At 42.0% G+C, this 16,074-nt stretch overlaps 1 protein-coding gene across 4 annotated transcripts in view; it reads right to left on the bottom strand.

Moving 5' to 3' along the window:
* The window catches only part of C2cd3 (C2 domain containing 3 centriole elongation regulator), a 106,232-nt gene that overhangs the window by 20,259 nt on the left and 69,899 nt on the right, over positions 1-16,074 (bottom strand). For all 4 annotated transcript variants that reach the window (XR_005283484.1, XM_038313627.1, XM_038313628.1 and 1 more), the window contains 6 exons: positions 14,155-14,469; positions 10,901-11,039; positions 8,823-8,887; positions 7,336-7,541; positions 6,569-6,702; positions 762-923 (listed from right to left, as the gene is read on the bottom strand). Coding sequence is in view for 3 of the 4 variants with exons in the window: in XM_038313627.1 (XP_038169555.1) it covers positions 762-923; positions 6,569-6,702; positions 7,336-7,541; positions 8,823-8,887; positions 10,901-11,039; positions 14,155-14,469 (1,021 nt within the window). In the remaining variant the exon portion in view is untranslated. The remainder of the gene's footprint in view (positions 1-761; positions 924-6,568; positions 6,703-7,335; positions 7,542-8,822; positions 8,888-10,900; positions 11,040-14,154; positions 14,470-16,074) is intronic.

Below are 16,074 nucleotides of genomic sequence, written 5' to 3'. Positions count from 1 at the left end.
GAGGATTCAGTTTATCAAATGGTGGCAGTGTCACCAGGCCACGCAGGTGTCCACATCCTGTGGATGAAAGCCTACAGCAGGAAAATGCAAGCATGAGCTAGGAAATCTGCACTTCCAGGGGTGCCATCAGACATTCTGGCACAGAATCAGGGCCTACACACTTGCTGACACCATACTGTGTCCTCTCACCAGTGACACAGGTGCATCAGCACTTGCTCTACGGGTCACACATGGCTCCCCAGTCGCCAAGAACCTTCATGAGCTAACTCCTAAAGAATTGCCCTGTTCCTTGCACTTAAATTTTATTTATTCAATTTAGTGTGTGTGTGTGTGTACTGAAGACAACTCTAGGGAGTTGTTTCTCTTCTGTTGCTGTATGAGATCCTGGGACTGAATTCAGGATCTGAGGCCTGTGTACAAGTGCCTCTACCCACTGAGCCATCTTGCTGGCCGACCTCTTGCACCTTTAGCTGATTTTTTTCAACTGTGCAGTCAGTATTTCCCTAATCTTTATATACACTATGCTTCTGGGGTTTGGAGATAATCTTTCTGCACAGAATAGACTTCACATTTATTAGCCTCTTCTTTCAAAGCCCACATGTGCTGACTTTAACTCTTTCCGTGTTCACCTTTCTAGATTACTCATTTCTCTGTCCTCTCTGGGACGGGAACTACATCCCTCACCACCTTTCACTGCAGTTACCTGGCCATGGCTATCTCCTGCACGGGGCCCTGTGCTTCTCCCCCCTGCAGGTCCTCACCTGAGAGAAGTCAGAATGGAGGTGTGGGAGGACAAAGGCCCTGTGGTCAGCTTCTCATCACCTGCCGAGACTGCCTCCCCATGCTGCAGGGACTCGTGGAATCGGCGGATGTTCTGCACATGCTCCTCATGGCGCGCCGCCTGGCTTCTGATGGCACCATTCCTGTCGGGGAAACTGGGAGTGAAGCAAATCCCTAACCAGGGAGAGGACTCCCAGCGTGGAGGACACCACAGACCAGCCCCAGCACAGCAGCCACTTCTGGCTTGCTCACGCTTGCTTGGCTCACACAGGTTTCCCAAATAAACTGACTTTCAGTCCTACCCACTCTGCTATACTTGTTCTCCACATGAGAGCCCAGGTGACTGTTCTAAAACACAGACCTGAGACAAGAGAAACGGCAACACATTCGAAGCCTTCATCACGATGGCAGTCGTAGGATTTGTTCGGGTTTAATCTACTCATATTACCGTTCCTTTCTAGCTCTGCCTCTTTTAATCTTTAGAACAAATCTTTTCATTCTGAAGCATGGTATTCAAGAATGTGACTGTGACAATCTTCTTTCTCTTTTAATAAGGCAGCCTTATTGAGATGTAATTCATACAGCATTCAGTTAACCCAATTAAAATATACAATCCAGTGATTTTTTTTAGTATATTCAGAGTTATCTACTCCTTTTCAAAAATCAGTTTTAGAACATTTTATCACCCCTAAAAACAAATTCCACATCTGTTAGCAATCATTTCATATCTTTCTGAAACCCTAAGCTGAGGCAACTACTCATTTACCTTCTGTCTTTATCATTTGTCTACTTGTATTTCATACAAATGGGATCATACAACATACTTTTAAGTCTCTTTTATGTTATAATATATGGTACTCACATTAAGATATAAATTTAAGCCAGTACTTTTTCTTTTAATTAAAATTTCCATTTGTATTCAGAATTTTAAAAAGCATTATTTACTTGCTTATTTTTTCGTATGTACATGTATGCTTGAGTGTGGAGTGTGTCTGATCCCTTGGAGCTGGAGTTACAGGCAGCTGTGAGCTGCCTGCTGTGGATGCTGGAACTGAGCTCAGGTCCCTGAGGGAGCAGCCCTTCACTGCTGACACATCTCTCCAGTCCCTATATTTAAACTTTGTTTTGCAAAGCAGCTAGACAACTTTATATCTCTCCACCATGCTCTTTCTAACACTTGTGGTATTGTCTTTTTTAATAGTTATTGCTGTGGGTATGAAGCTACATCTCATTTTGGTTTTGATTTACATCTTTTCATGGCTCAGTGGCCACTTGCACATCTTCTCTGGAGAACTTTCTATCCAGCTACTTTGTTTTAAAATGTGTTCCTCTGCCAGAGCTGGGGAATTAAATCAGACACAAGTGCTTCTCATAATGAAGTACATCAAATGGGATATCTGCTCATATTACTGCTAGAGCTCTGTTGACAGTCACAAATCCCTATTAGAGCTAGGTTTGACTCGTTCTTCTACAGGCTTTCTTTTTGCTTTCTATTTTTAGATTTTCTTCAAAAAGTATTATTTTATTAGTATGTGTGTGTGAAAGTATGTCATGTACGTGGTACCTGTGGAGCTCAGAAGAGGGTGTTGTATTCCTTGGAAGTGGACTTACAAGTGGCCACGAGCCCCAAGATGTGGGTGCTGGGAACTGAACTTGTGTCCTCAAGAATCATTCTGAACTGCCGAGCATCTTCCCACCTCCCCTTTATATTCCTTCTTCCTTTCTTTCTCTCTCTTTTCTTTCTTTTTCTTTTTTCTTTTTTTTTGTTTTTCGAGACAGGGTTTCTCTGTGTAACAGCTCTAGATGTCCTGGAACTCGCTGAATAGACCAGGCTGGCCTCGTACTCACAGAGATCCACCTGCCTCTGCCTCTTGAGTGCTGGGATTAAAGGGGTGCGCCACCACCACCCAGCCCCTTTTACTTTTCTGATGATATCATCTACAGCATTCAGGTTCTTACTTTGTTCTGTGTGTAACCCTGGGAGGCCTGACCGGCATGTGCTGTGAACCAAGCTGCTCAGCACTGCTCAGAACCTGCTCTTCCCTCACTGCACAGCTTTGGCACACTTGCTAAAGTTCAGCTGACATATTTTACCTTTGGATTATTTTATTTCATTGACCTGTATTTCTAGCTTGTGTTTTACTTATTGTAGCTTTGTAGAAATGGAACCTTGTTTCTTTTTAAAAGATTGTTTTATCTATTCTGCATTTCTCAAATTTCTATATGAATTTTAGAATCAACTTATTTATTTATAAACAGAAGCTAACAGGAATTTTGATATGTATTATGTTGAACCTATAGAATAATTTTGGAAGTACAATTTTAAAATGCTAAATTCATGAATAGGAACACGTGACATCATCCCATTTACTTAGATCTTTACCATCTTTTAACAATATACTGATAGTTTTCAGAAAATATCTGTATCCATTAATATTTATTCTATCTGATATTATTGCAAATTAATTGTTTTCACAATTTTATTTTTGATTCCTCATTGCCAGTGTACAGAAATAAAATTGACTTTGTATGTTTAAACTTTTTCTCAATTTAAATGTGCAATATGATAGAATTGTTAAGATATAATCCATATAAACAAATCCCTGTGGACTCACCAAATAATTATGATTTGGGACAGCCTCACTATGTAGGCTCAACTGGCTTGAATTCACTATGAACAAACTCACAAAGATTTGCTGGCCTCTGCCTTTCACGTGCTGGGATAAGGTGTGAGCACCACACCTGGCCTGGGTAGTCACCTTTTTTTTTAAAGATCTATATCTATCTCCTCTCTCTCCTCTCTCCTCTCTCCTCTCTCTCTCTCTCTCTCTCTCTCTCTCTCTCTCTCTCTCTCTCTCTCTCTCTCTCTCTCTCTCTCTCTCTTATACAGTGTTCTGACTGCATGTATGCTGCACACCAGAAGAGGGCACCAGATCTCACTATTGATGGTTGTGAGCCACCCATGTGGTTGCTGGGAATTGAACTCAGGACCTCTGGAAGAGCAGCCAGTGCTCTTAACCTCTGAGTCATCTCTCCAGCCGGGGTAGTCACTTTTAATAGTACAAAAGAGTTCCTAAGTGGAAAGTTTAAGAACCATTGTTTTACTAAGATGTAACCAATACCCAAAACACTTAACATTTAAATTATACAATTTGATGAGTTTTCACATATGCCTTCATTCAAGAATGTCATTACAAGACAACATATCCATGTGTTCTACAGAGTCTTCCTATTTGAATTCCTTCCTCTTGCTTCTTACTTGTCTTACCTTATGGCTAGGTCGCTGCTAATTTGCTCTCCGCCACTACAGATTAGCAGGCATTTTCTAGAAATGTATACAAATGGAATTTTTATAATATACTCTTATTCTAGCTTTATTTCTCAGTGTAACTATTTTGAGATTCAGTTTTTATATTAATAACATACTTCTTTTTGTGCTACACTCTATTTTCTACCAAATATACCACAACTTGGCAACCAGTTCACCTAGTTGTTGATGGCTAACTAAGCTCTTTAGTTTCCACTTATAGCAAACAGACAAAAACATTTAGAAAATGTTGTTCCAGACATTAGTCATGTATTATTAGGAATTAAACTTCTTGTTTAAGATTGATGTGAAAACAATCAGATGACATATATAAAGTATATTAAAATGAGTTTATTTCAATCCTCATTTACTCTTTATAACAATCCTTGAGGTAATATATTATTTTTCTTGAGTAAATAAGAAAGCTAAGGCTCAAAGAACCAAAGTAGGGGCTGGAGAAATGGCTCAGCAGTTAAGAGCTCTGGCTTCTCTTCCATAGGAGACTAAACTCCCAGCATGCACGTAAGTGACTTACAACTGTTTGTAATTCTAGTTCCAGAGGACCCACACTGTCTTTTGGACTCTAAGGGCACAAGCACTCAGGTGATACACAAACATGCAGACAAACCATCCATACAACTAAATAAAATTTAAAAAAGAACCAAAGTAATTAGCATTAGATAATATATAGGTAGTCCAGGCTAAAGCTAGGACTCCACCACCCATTCTTGGAGGGAGGCAGGCTCAGAAACAGCTGGAGGTGGACAGGGAGAAAATGGAACCCATCCTGCAACAGATTTTTGAGTTAGAATAAGGATATGCCAGTATGGCTTTTCTGATTTAACTGGGACATTTTTATGTGGATAAAAAGCAAATCACTAAATTCTTAGCTTTAAAGTTAAATAGTGGTCACTTAGAAACAATCCCCTCAGCCATATTTTATTGATGGGCTATGGCCAAAGCAACACTGAACCTAGCTAGGAATTGAAACACAAAGCTTCTTCTACACGTGGAGCCTGGAATACTGAACACAGGAATTGAAACACAAGGCTTCTTCTACACGTGGAGCCTGGAATACTGAACACAGGAATTGAAACACAAGGCTTCTTTTACACGTGGAGCCTGGAATACTGAACACAGGAATTGAAACACAAGGCTTCTTCTACATGTGGAGCCTAGAACATTGAACACAGGAATTGAAACACAAGCTTCTTCTACATGTGGAGCCTGGAATACTGAACACAGGAATTGAAACACAAGGCTTCTTTTACATGTGGAGCCTGGAATACTGAACACAGGAATTGAAACACAAAGCTTCTCATATACAGAAAATTATCTTCACAGGTGACCAAGGGAAAACTAGAAAGCACTAAATAGACCATAGAGGGGAAAGCAGCAGGGAGAGTCTGTCTGTCTGTCTACTTAGTAACAGCCACAGCAGGGGCAGCTGCATGAAAGCAGGTTCTTGTTTAGGACAGGGTTCTACTCTGCAGGGACCGGCCTGGAGCTCCTTATGTAGACCATGCTGGTCTTGAACTCACAGAGATCTGCCTGCCTCTGCCTCCTGTATGCTGAGATTAAAAGCATGTGTCCTGTAAGAGAATATTTTTCGTCTTTTTGTTGCAGTGGTGAGGAAGATGTGGGAAAAACCTTTGTCGGAGGGGACCAAGGTCTGAAAGGGAGAGGCAGAAGGAACAAATTTACTTTTGGTTCTGTTCTCTAACAAGATGGGACATACTCTAGTCCAGAAATCCAGACATACTGTTCATGGCTAGCTTAGTGAACATAATGAGTCAACCATGTATATGGATTTTTTAAAATTTATTTTTAGTTTTTAGACAGAGTCTTTTGTAGCGTAGCTTGCCTTCAAACTCACAATGAGGAGGAGGAGGATGGCCTGGATACCCTCTTGCCTCTACATTCCAAGTGCTGAGATCACAGGTATGCACCACCACCACAGCTGGGTTTTGCGGTGCACGCTAGGCAAGCATTCTATCAACTGATCTACACCCCACACCCCCGCCCTTGAAACAAGTTTTTTTTTTTTTTTTGGTTTTTAGAGACAGGGTTTCCCTGTAGTTTCTAGAGCCTGTCCTGGAACTAGCTCTTGTAGACCTGGCTGGCCGCGAACTCAGAGATCCGCCTGCCTCTGCCTCCCGAGTGCTGGGATTAAAGGCATGCGCCACCACCACCCAGCCTGAAACAAGTGTTTTAAACAAAACCCAACACAGTTCTTTTTTTCTTTGGTGGGGGATAATATAATTTTCATAAAAGGTTAAAGGGATCTCAGGACAAGAGTGCTCCTTCTCTCAATGGCAGTAAAAATACTCTAGTTTCTATCTTACACAGTTGTTTCCAGAGATCTTGAAAATTAGTTTGTCTGTGTATGAATTTTTTCCCTGAATTCGGTTTCTTCCTCTAGTAAAGGAGACAAGACAGTTCGTAGCCTCCTTTAAATTATCTCTTACCATCAACAATTACCTTGCAGGAGAGGAGAAATCAACCTCCTTTGAAGAAGTGTGGGCAAATTGGTCTTGGGTGTGCCTTGCAATGGGCCCAGGGAATGTGTCACATAGAGAAGAGGCAGGGAATGGAAAGGGGCTGAACAATGGTATCTGCAGCAGCAATGAGAAAAATGGTGCACTGGTTACCACTAATCCCTTCAGAGCAAAGCTGTACATAAATTTATGAATTCGCTTGGTATAACTTACTCTCTCTGTGCTGAACAGTTATGAGCAATATACACTGCCTCATTTAAGCTTAATCATCACCCTATGAAATAGGTACTGTTATGTTATAGACCATGCCCTCAGGCTGCCTTTCAGTTGCTTTTCTCATATTTATGTTCTTACTCTTTTAGGTACTGGATAGGACATGATTTTATAGTCATACATAAGGATAAGGCTGTGATACTCTTATCCCCTGACCACTAGAACTGACCAGAAGACTTCTTACAAATGGACCACTGAACTCTTGGTCACTCCCTCATGAAGTCACTCATTCAATACTGACTGATTCCTTGGCTGTGCCAGGCAAATATAAGAGGTGAAGAAAATCTATTATAGCAATACAGTTCCCCTCTCTGGAACAGTCTGAAAAATCCGCCCCCCCTGCTTTTTTACACCCCCACCCCAAAGCCAGGAAGTTGTTGTCTATATAAAACGTGGGCTTTAAGATGGAAGTAGCAAAAAGTATAAAGGATCTTCTTACAGTAGAACCTGCGACTAGGTGCGAACAAGGAAACCTACCAGCGATCCTGGGGCCACTGTCCCTCGTCTTGCTTGTCTTTCTTCTTTTAAGTGCATCAGACTCTCCAAAGGGGAAACGGCAACTTTGATTTGCCCTTGGCACTCTCCACTGAAGTCTGTAATATTGTACCAGCCACAGATAAACTGAAAGCCAGACAATAGTGGGGAGAGGTCCACCGAGGCAAAGCCAACCACCCTCTCCTCATCTGTGGGGAAAGAGAAGAGCGGGGTAGAGTGGCTGGCCATGCCTTCCTCCTGTTGATATTCTATTAGGGACTACATGGAGAAGCTGGCTCGGATAACTAGAGTCTGACACTGAGGCTGAGAGGCTGGGTCAGAGCCTGTTAGGAAGCCCTTTCCTGTTCTGTGGTTATCCCCGACCTCATTTTCTTTTTTGAGCAAGGTTCAAGTACCCAAGGCTGATCTTAAACTTGCTATGTAGTCAGAGAAAGTTGAACTTCTGATCTTTCTGCCTCCATCTGAGTGCTAGGGATACAGGTATGCGTGTGAATTACAGCTGTGTCACTACGCTGTGTTTATGTGGCACTGGGGATCGAACACAGACTTCACACGTGCTAGGCAAGCATCCACAAACTGAGCTATATCTGGCCCCTGTTTTAGTGCACCAGAGAAGAGCTATGTTTTGTATTCTTCATATAAGTAACTAGAAAAAATTCTAAACCTATATACTACTTTTCTATAGACTTTGCATGTCTCTGTGATTTTTCTCAGGGGTGCTGTGTGTACGTGCACATGCACACACACCTATACAGGAGAGAGTATTTTTGAAATTATGTGATTTTGAGAATTTTTACTTTTTAATTTATAGTTGCCTATATTTCCTAAGATGTACATATGTATTATAGTTAATTAAGAACAAAGTAAATCAGTCCCTGACTCAAAACGAGCAAAAAATCCATAGTAGCTACATAAAAATAGGTTCAAGCCGGGCGGCAGTGGCGCACGCCTCTAATCCCAGCACTCCGGAGGCAGAGGCAGGCGGATCTCTGAGTTCAAGGCCAGCCTGGTCTACAAGAGCTAGTTCCAGGACAGGCTCTAGAAACTACAGGGAAACCCTGTCTCGAAAAACCAAAAAAAAAAAAAGGTTCAAGTACCAAGATGTCGGCACTCTCTCTTAGGAAGGCTTTTAAAATAAGGAAGGATAAGCTGTTACTATGGCTTTGTATATTACTGGTCTTGCTTGACAAGCTAGAACCAACAGAAGGCCTAATATTATATAAAGTGGAGGAAACTGCTTGTATGTGTCCTGCACATTCTGGTTAAAGACAGAACTGGAAAGGCTCAAATGTCGGATTCCTACATTATACAGATAGTCCAAAAAATATGACTCCTAAGTACTTAAATTCCACAAGAGTATAATGGAGCCTTCTGTATGATTCTCCTCTACAGATACCTGTGTTCTCAGGGTCATCAGTACCATGGCTTTGCTTATCTGGAAAAGATGATCACAAGAATAGCACTCATACCTCCTTTATGCCACACTTTAAAAACCAGGGTTTGATGTGGGTCCAGAAGCAGCTCTTTTGATAACCTGTGGGGAAACCGTCAATCACCATGAGTTAACTGTAGGAACATTTCACAGTATGGAATTTAGTATGGTACATCAGATTGGAGGCATTTTCTTTAGACGTTCTCAAGAAGAAACCCAAGAAATTTTAGAAGAAGCAAAGAAAATTTTGTAAGGAGAAATTATGTCTTAAAATCCAGACTGGCATTCATTAAGTGGGTGTGAGACAATCTGATAGATCAACTGGATGGGAAATTTGGCCACAATATAAACTGATGTGGGATTCCCCTCTGTTTGCTGTGAATACCACTGGTTAATAAAGAATCTGTTTTGAGTCTATAGCAGAGCAGGGCAGAACAGAGCTATGTGGGGAACTAAACTGAATGCTGGGAGAAAAAAGGCCATGGAGCCACACTGGAGACAGATACTGGAACTTTACCCGGTAAGCCACAGCCTCGTGGTGATACACAGATTAATGGACATGGGTTAATTTAAGATATGAGTTACCCATAAATGTACTTAAGCTGTTGGCCAAACAATATTGCAAATAATAGTTTCTGTGTGATTGTTTCGGGTGTCTGGGCAGCTGGGAAACGAAACGCAGCTTCCAACAACAGATTGACAAGCAGCCTCTAACAACAATAAACCTTGAAGCCGATGAAAGGCAAACATTTCTAATACTTAAAAAAGCCTGTTAAATAAACCTGAATATAAATGATGATTTTCTTTCTTCAAATGACATGAAAAATTTCACTCCCTACCGTGTGTGTGTGTGTGTGTTTTAGTCTTACTATGTATCCCTGGCTAGCCTAAAACTTGCTGTGGCCTCAAATGCACAGAGCTTCACCTGCCTCTGCTTCATCAGTCCTGGGATTAAAGGTATGTAACACCAGGACTGGCAACTTTATATTTTAAAAGACAGTATTCATGTATGTATTTTATATAATAATTACATTAACCTTAGGTGATTTATGTCTCTGTTATTAAAACTGGTTAAATCTTCAAAAAACCTCATCTAATTTAGATTTTAAAGTTACCTATAAAATTATATCTACCCTACAATGAGGAATGTGATGTTTCACACAGCGAGTATATGTCAGGTCTGTGGTTGGATGCAGATGCAAACTTTTTCTGGTTTCAAAGACTAGGTTCTTTCTATTGCACTAAAGGTCTTTCCCTTTACTGAGATTAATTCTCTACCTGGCTTCTTCATGTAAGTAATCTACGTATGCACTCTTCGCCTGGAGTTCTGTTTCTGAGGCACTCTCACTTCCACAGTGGCCTCAGCCTCTTGTCCCGAGCCATCCGTCTGTCTACCAGCATCCATCTCACTTCTTTGACATCACGGTCAAACCTGAGCACAGCCTCTAATGTCTGTGCTTCTTCCCAGGATGATCACGATTTAACGGTAGAGAGAATGTTACTCCCCGTCCACCCGCAGCAAGGCAGGGCATATCTCCTGTCTCTCCCTGACTATTTTTTGAGCAATAATCAGAGCTAAAAGCACTGAAACAAGGGGCTGGCTGGAGAGATTGGCTCGGTGGTTCTCACAGAAGACCTCAGTTCAATCCCCTGCACCCACATGGTACTTCACAACCATCTGTAACCCCAGTTCTAGCAGAACCAACATCTTCTGACAGGGACACATACATACACATACATGCAGGCAAAACATTCAAATACATAAACATTAAACAAACACTGAGACAAGGCAAGCAAGTGGCTCAGCAGGTAAGAGCACATGCCTCCAAACCTGGTAACTCAAGTTGGCCCTGGTACCCACAAGGGAAAGAGGGAACCAATTCCCACAATTTGTCCTATGCCCTCCATGCACTTGCCATGGTATGTACACACAAATACATGCAATACATTTTTTAAGAAACAAACACTGCAATACACTTGTAGCCATGAATTTATAAACATGAGGTCTAAATAAATTTCTGTTCAAACATTATTATATCTCATATTCTGCTCTGAGTTTGTCTCTTGGAACCAAAAGCTGATTCTAAACAGTGATAAATATCAGAAAATACAAACCTTGACTGCTGTTGAAAATTCCAAATGGGTGAGTCGGTGTTTTCAACCACATGGGTATATATAGGAGATGGCTCAGTGGCTGTTGCAAAGGATACACAACAACTGGGCACGGATACTTTCCGCTCCGTCAAGGGGCTCCCTGAAAGAAAAGAGTGGGGGTAATTGTATTTTAGGGCAGGACTTCTCAAACTATCTACTTAGGACCACTTTTTATCTGAGAAATTTGACTTGAGTGGGCGGACATATAAATTAAAAAAAGACACAGAAATCAATATTTACTCAGAGAAAATTCTAAAAAGTTCATTTAAAAATAATTCTTATAAAATACCTGAAAAATCAGGTAAGATAAGCGTCACAAAGCAAGCCAGGAGGCAGGGAAGCCAATGGCTGGCCTATCACACTTCTGGTGAGTTAGTAAGTAGATCAGCCATGATTGGCTGACTCCTCCACGGCTTCCCATCTAATAGTTCTAATTCATTCCATTTAGTTAAGAGAAAGCTTGCTCTCTTAATATGAGCCAGTGAAAACCTTACAAAGGCCAGTTTTGTGTGTTAAAAATATTTAGTTCAGAGATGAAGAGATGGCTCAGCAGACGCAGGAGTATCGTAGGTACTCACTGAAAGCGGAGACATGCAGCTATAACTCAGCACTTCCCCAGTGAGATGGGAGCCAGAGCCAGAGTTGCTGGGAAGTTCATGGGCCAGCTAGCCTGGAGCACATCACAGAGCAGCACCGAAACAAGGAGACACCCTGCCTCACTTACCTCCCTCAACACGGTGGGAGGTGAGACCCACTTCCCCAAAGTCCTCTGACCTCCACATGTGCACTGTGGCATGTGTATACATGCAGGGATACACACAACACAAAAAGTTAAAAATAAAAAATAGTATGGTTCTATGAATTTAGCATTAATTGACATTTCTGTGCCAAATGTGCACAACCTGAGTCAGATCTGGTTTGATCTGAGGAGAGAGACAGACAATGCAGAACATCTGTTCTCCAGTTGTAGTACACATTGCCTCAAAGCACTTCACCTTTGTTCTTCAGCTGCCTCGTGTCTTGAATAATATAAGAGCATAAATAAGATTATCGAGGCTGACTTTCTCTTCCTTTCCTTGCTATGTTGATCACGTGGCTCTGAACTCCTGGAATCAAGCAATTCTCCTGCCTCAGCCTCCTGAGTAGCTATGACTAAAGGCATGGGCTACTGAATTGGTCTCAAAGCTGCTACGTTTTGTTTTTTGAGACAGAGTTTCACTGTGTAACTCTGGCTGTCCTGGAATTCACTTTGTAGACCAGGCTGGTCTCAAACTCACAGAGATCCACCTGCTTCTGCCTCCTGAGTGCTGGGATTAAAGGCGTGTGCCACCACTGCTGGGCTCAAAGCTACTTCGTAAAGGAGGGCTCCCCAGAGATTCTGTAACAAATGCGCTTGTATTTTTGGAACCATGACTACAGTGGGGACCATGGTAAATGTAGCTGTCCCACATTCAAGCTCTAGGGTTGTCTGTAAATCATCAGCATGACACTTTTTACAAAGAAACCATTCATTCCATTCCAAGGCTCAAGCTCAGGCACAATGAGAATGCTGTTGGAGGCAGGAGCAAATCCAATGTGACGCTGAAGCTTGACAAAGTGTGCTAGTGTACAGAGAACACATACCCCTCAGCCCCATGCTCTTAGAAGACAGAAGTAGAGAAGGCTCTCTGATGAACTCATATGATCATGTTTGACAGTTGAGCAAATGAGAAGTGGGTTCGCTCAAGGTCACAAGCCAGTTACAACTCAGTCCTCCACTTCCCATTCTGGAGCCCTATCATGCACTTCCCCGACCTGGCAGGTGCACACGCTTATGATGGAAAGACTACGTGGAATAACACAATACAAAGGCAATCTCTGAAAGTCAAGTGTCTACACTGAGGTGCCATTACCTGGCTGTTACAAGAGGCCAAGTAACAAGTGATTACAAGTTAACTCAGTCAGTCATGTGAGAGGCTGTGCCTCATAGTCACAGAGCAGACTATATATGTTAGCTGTATCAAGAGGATCAGGAAATGAGGACACAGAAAAAAAGTGACATACTCCCTGACCCAAGGACTAGAACCAGAGACAGTATTAAGTACAAAATAGTGTGACTCAGTGTGAGAATGTGGCGTGTTACAGGACATCTTTGGGTGCACAGAGGCAGGCTTATTGCTAATGGGTGTGACAGGGGAAGCTTCAAAGTGTGGCATCACGTTAGCCTGCTCTAAGGAGCTGCTGAATGTGAGTGAACGTGGCAAGAAATGAAGCTGGCAAGGCTGCTGAGGCCAGATGGGCAAGATTTTGTGTGCTATGTCACCAGGGTGGTAAGTGATAGAAAACCAACCAAGTATTTTAACCAATGGAGAGACAAGGTCAGATTTGCTGGCCAGACATACAGCCTAAAGAGGGAAGGTAACAGCAAAGCAAAAATCTTAGTGGCAATGCCAGGCTAACGAAAGTAGGGAGGAGGTTGTTTTCCTTTGCAGTCTGGTAAAGTGTTTGGACTTCTTTGTTTAATAGTGTTTCTTTAAAAATGCATAATGCAAAACGCCTAGGACTATAAAGAAATCTAAGTATACTTGTAGCTATCAAAACTTAGAACTCAGTGATATAAAAGTACACATTTTATTAGTAAGACCTAGATGTAGCCCATAAGTGCTATAAGTTCAAATAACTGGTGAGAATAAAACAATATTCTAAGATCCTACAATGACACACAATGTTTGTGATTTCTGTGGCTGTCAACATTGTAGGCATTGCTCTTAATACAATTTTTTTTCTATCTAGTGTCACCAACTCCCAGTTTTCCTTATAAATCTCCTGGGGACATAGTGCTAGTAACCCCTAGTCATTGTCCTAGTGCTAAGAACCCACTGAGGACCTAAGTGGGTAGAATGGAGGAGGAGGAAGAGGTTGTGAGACATTTAAAGAAGAGAACTATTTATTTGATGTGGACAGAGGATGGTGGGTAAGGAAGAGAGAGCACTGAGGGTGACATCTGGATTGCTGGACAGCAGTTTATGATCTGCAGCATTTATACAATTGGCAAAGTTTGCTTTAACCTCAGAAAGGCTTTCTTGTTACTTCAACCTTTAGGCTTGTAAAATATAATTATCGACGAAGAAGATTAACCATCCTTGTAGGTCCTGGCATAATCTGAAAGTTCTGTGAAGACAGAGAGCACCGCGGGAAACTGGACGCCTGCTTTTGGGTAAGTCTGAAGAGCATACCTTTCAAGCTCAAGTGCATGGCTCTCTCCACCAAGATGCTGACTGCAAAAGTCCCCTCCAACTCGGAAGGGCCCTCCTGGGCAGGGCACACCTCAGCTGTGGAGGCCGGAGTCTTCTGGAGGACACAGGGTGGAGACAGCTGGAGCTCATCGCTCTTTCTGGGGAGTTGCTCAGACTCACTGTGGCTGCTGCAGTCCATGGAGTCCAGATCACGAGTGGGCTCAGTGAGAGGGGAAAGAGGGGAGAGAACCACGTGAATTCGCAAGGCAGCTCCAGAGAGGTCAGAAGCATTTCTTCCAAACAGAGGATACACGCCTGCAAGAGAATGGAGGCAAGTAAGCCTGGGTGGCAGAAAATATCTCTCGGAGGCTGCTTATGGGACTCTTTCCTGAAATAGGACCACAGGTCTCAACACACCAATTTCCCAAAAGAATCTGAAGTTGGTATATGTAAAAATTTTGTCTTCACCCCTACAATGTCCAGTTACACCCAATATTACATGGTGACATTTCTGATTTGAAGCCAGAACCAAATACTTTGCAGTCAGGCAGCATTGCTATGGAGAGAATTCACACCAAGGGGCACCAGGTAAGGACAAGAGGAGCCCATCTTCTCTTCTGCATGCACACAGGCTTCCACTCTTAGATCTCTCCCCATTGGGAAGCTATCCAGTGCTCACATCAGCCTCTTTACCATCTGAGTACGATCTGGCAACACCCCCCAGGGTTCACTGAGGGGAGGCTAAGGGTACTAACAGCTGTGTCTTTTCTGTGCTAGAATTTCAGAGGGGTCAAGGGAGCTGCCAGCATCGTTCTCCCGATAATCAGTGGATTTCAACTTCATTGGCTTGCTGGATCTTAAACTAAGATTTTACTTAGAGTAGAAGGCATCAATAATTCCTTCTGAATCTTTTTGCTAGATTCATTCCTATTCAAGGAAAAAGATGTTACTGTCATAGATGGCAGTAAGACAACTTTTTTTTTCTCTTTATAGCCTCTTTTCGTCCTATACAAATTACAATGACTCTTGCAAGCAGAAAATGACAGTCATTATGAGAGGAAAAATGCCCACATACAACCCAGTTCATTCTTACCCTCATATGGAAACAGGCTGGATAGCTGAGTGATGGGGATGACACATTTAACAAACACATTAAATGTATAAGGCTCTTGTTTAAGTGGATACAAACCTTACAGTAGTGGAATATGGAATATGACAGACACAGACAATCTGAGAAGTTTCATAGTCTCTTTGGAAACTTAATAAAAAAAGGAGTATTTGTGATGAAATTCTGGCCCTTGACCTATATTCTGTCTTCCAGATTTATTTTCTTCAGTAGTGAAGTTAAAAGTCTATCTAAAAAAAAAAGTTAGATCAAGTGAGCCTTGCTCACTTCAAAAACCTTTTCTGTAGCTTCTATGAAGTGGCCTGAACTGGGCTAGATAAAATAGGTCATGTAGCATTTGAAGAGATACTTCATAGGGCCAGACATACATCTACTGGGTCCAAAAGGAACCCAAGAATTTGGACAATCGCCCAGACTCACTCATTTCTTATTTTTTTAGGTTGGGCCGTCTGTCCAACACAGGTTAGAACCTCAGGCCTATAATCCCAGCACCTGGGAAGCTGAAGGAGGACTGAGTTCAAGGCCAGTCTGAGATACATCACAAATTCTGCTCCAACATAGAATATATCTTAAAACCTTGTTTCTAAAACACCAAGCAAGCAAGCAAACAAAAAACCCCCACCCAAACCAAAACCACATACCAACAGCAAAATAAAACAAAACAAACCCCCCAAGGATCAGAGGAGCAGAAGCCAAGCTGAAGAAAACAGAGTCAAGCCCTCATTTCTTTAACTCTACAGAGCAGGGAAATAACCAGCTTTACAGGAGTGTTAAACTGAGTAATGTCTGAACAG

Source organism: Arvicola amphibius, chromosome 12 (genome assembly GCF_903992535.2).
Source record: "Arvicola amphibius chromosome 12, mArvAmp1.2, whole genome shotgun sequence".
Lineage (NCBI taxonomy): Eukaryota > Metazoa > Chordata > Mammalia > Rodentia > Cricetidae > Arvicola > Arvicola amphibius.
The sequence above is the reverse complement of the archived record's forward strand: the minus strand, read 5'-3'. Positions and strand labels throughout refer to the sequence as shown.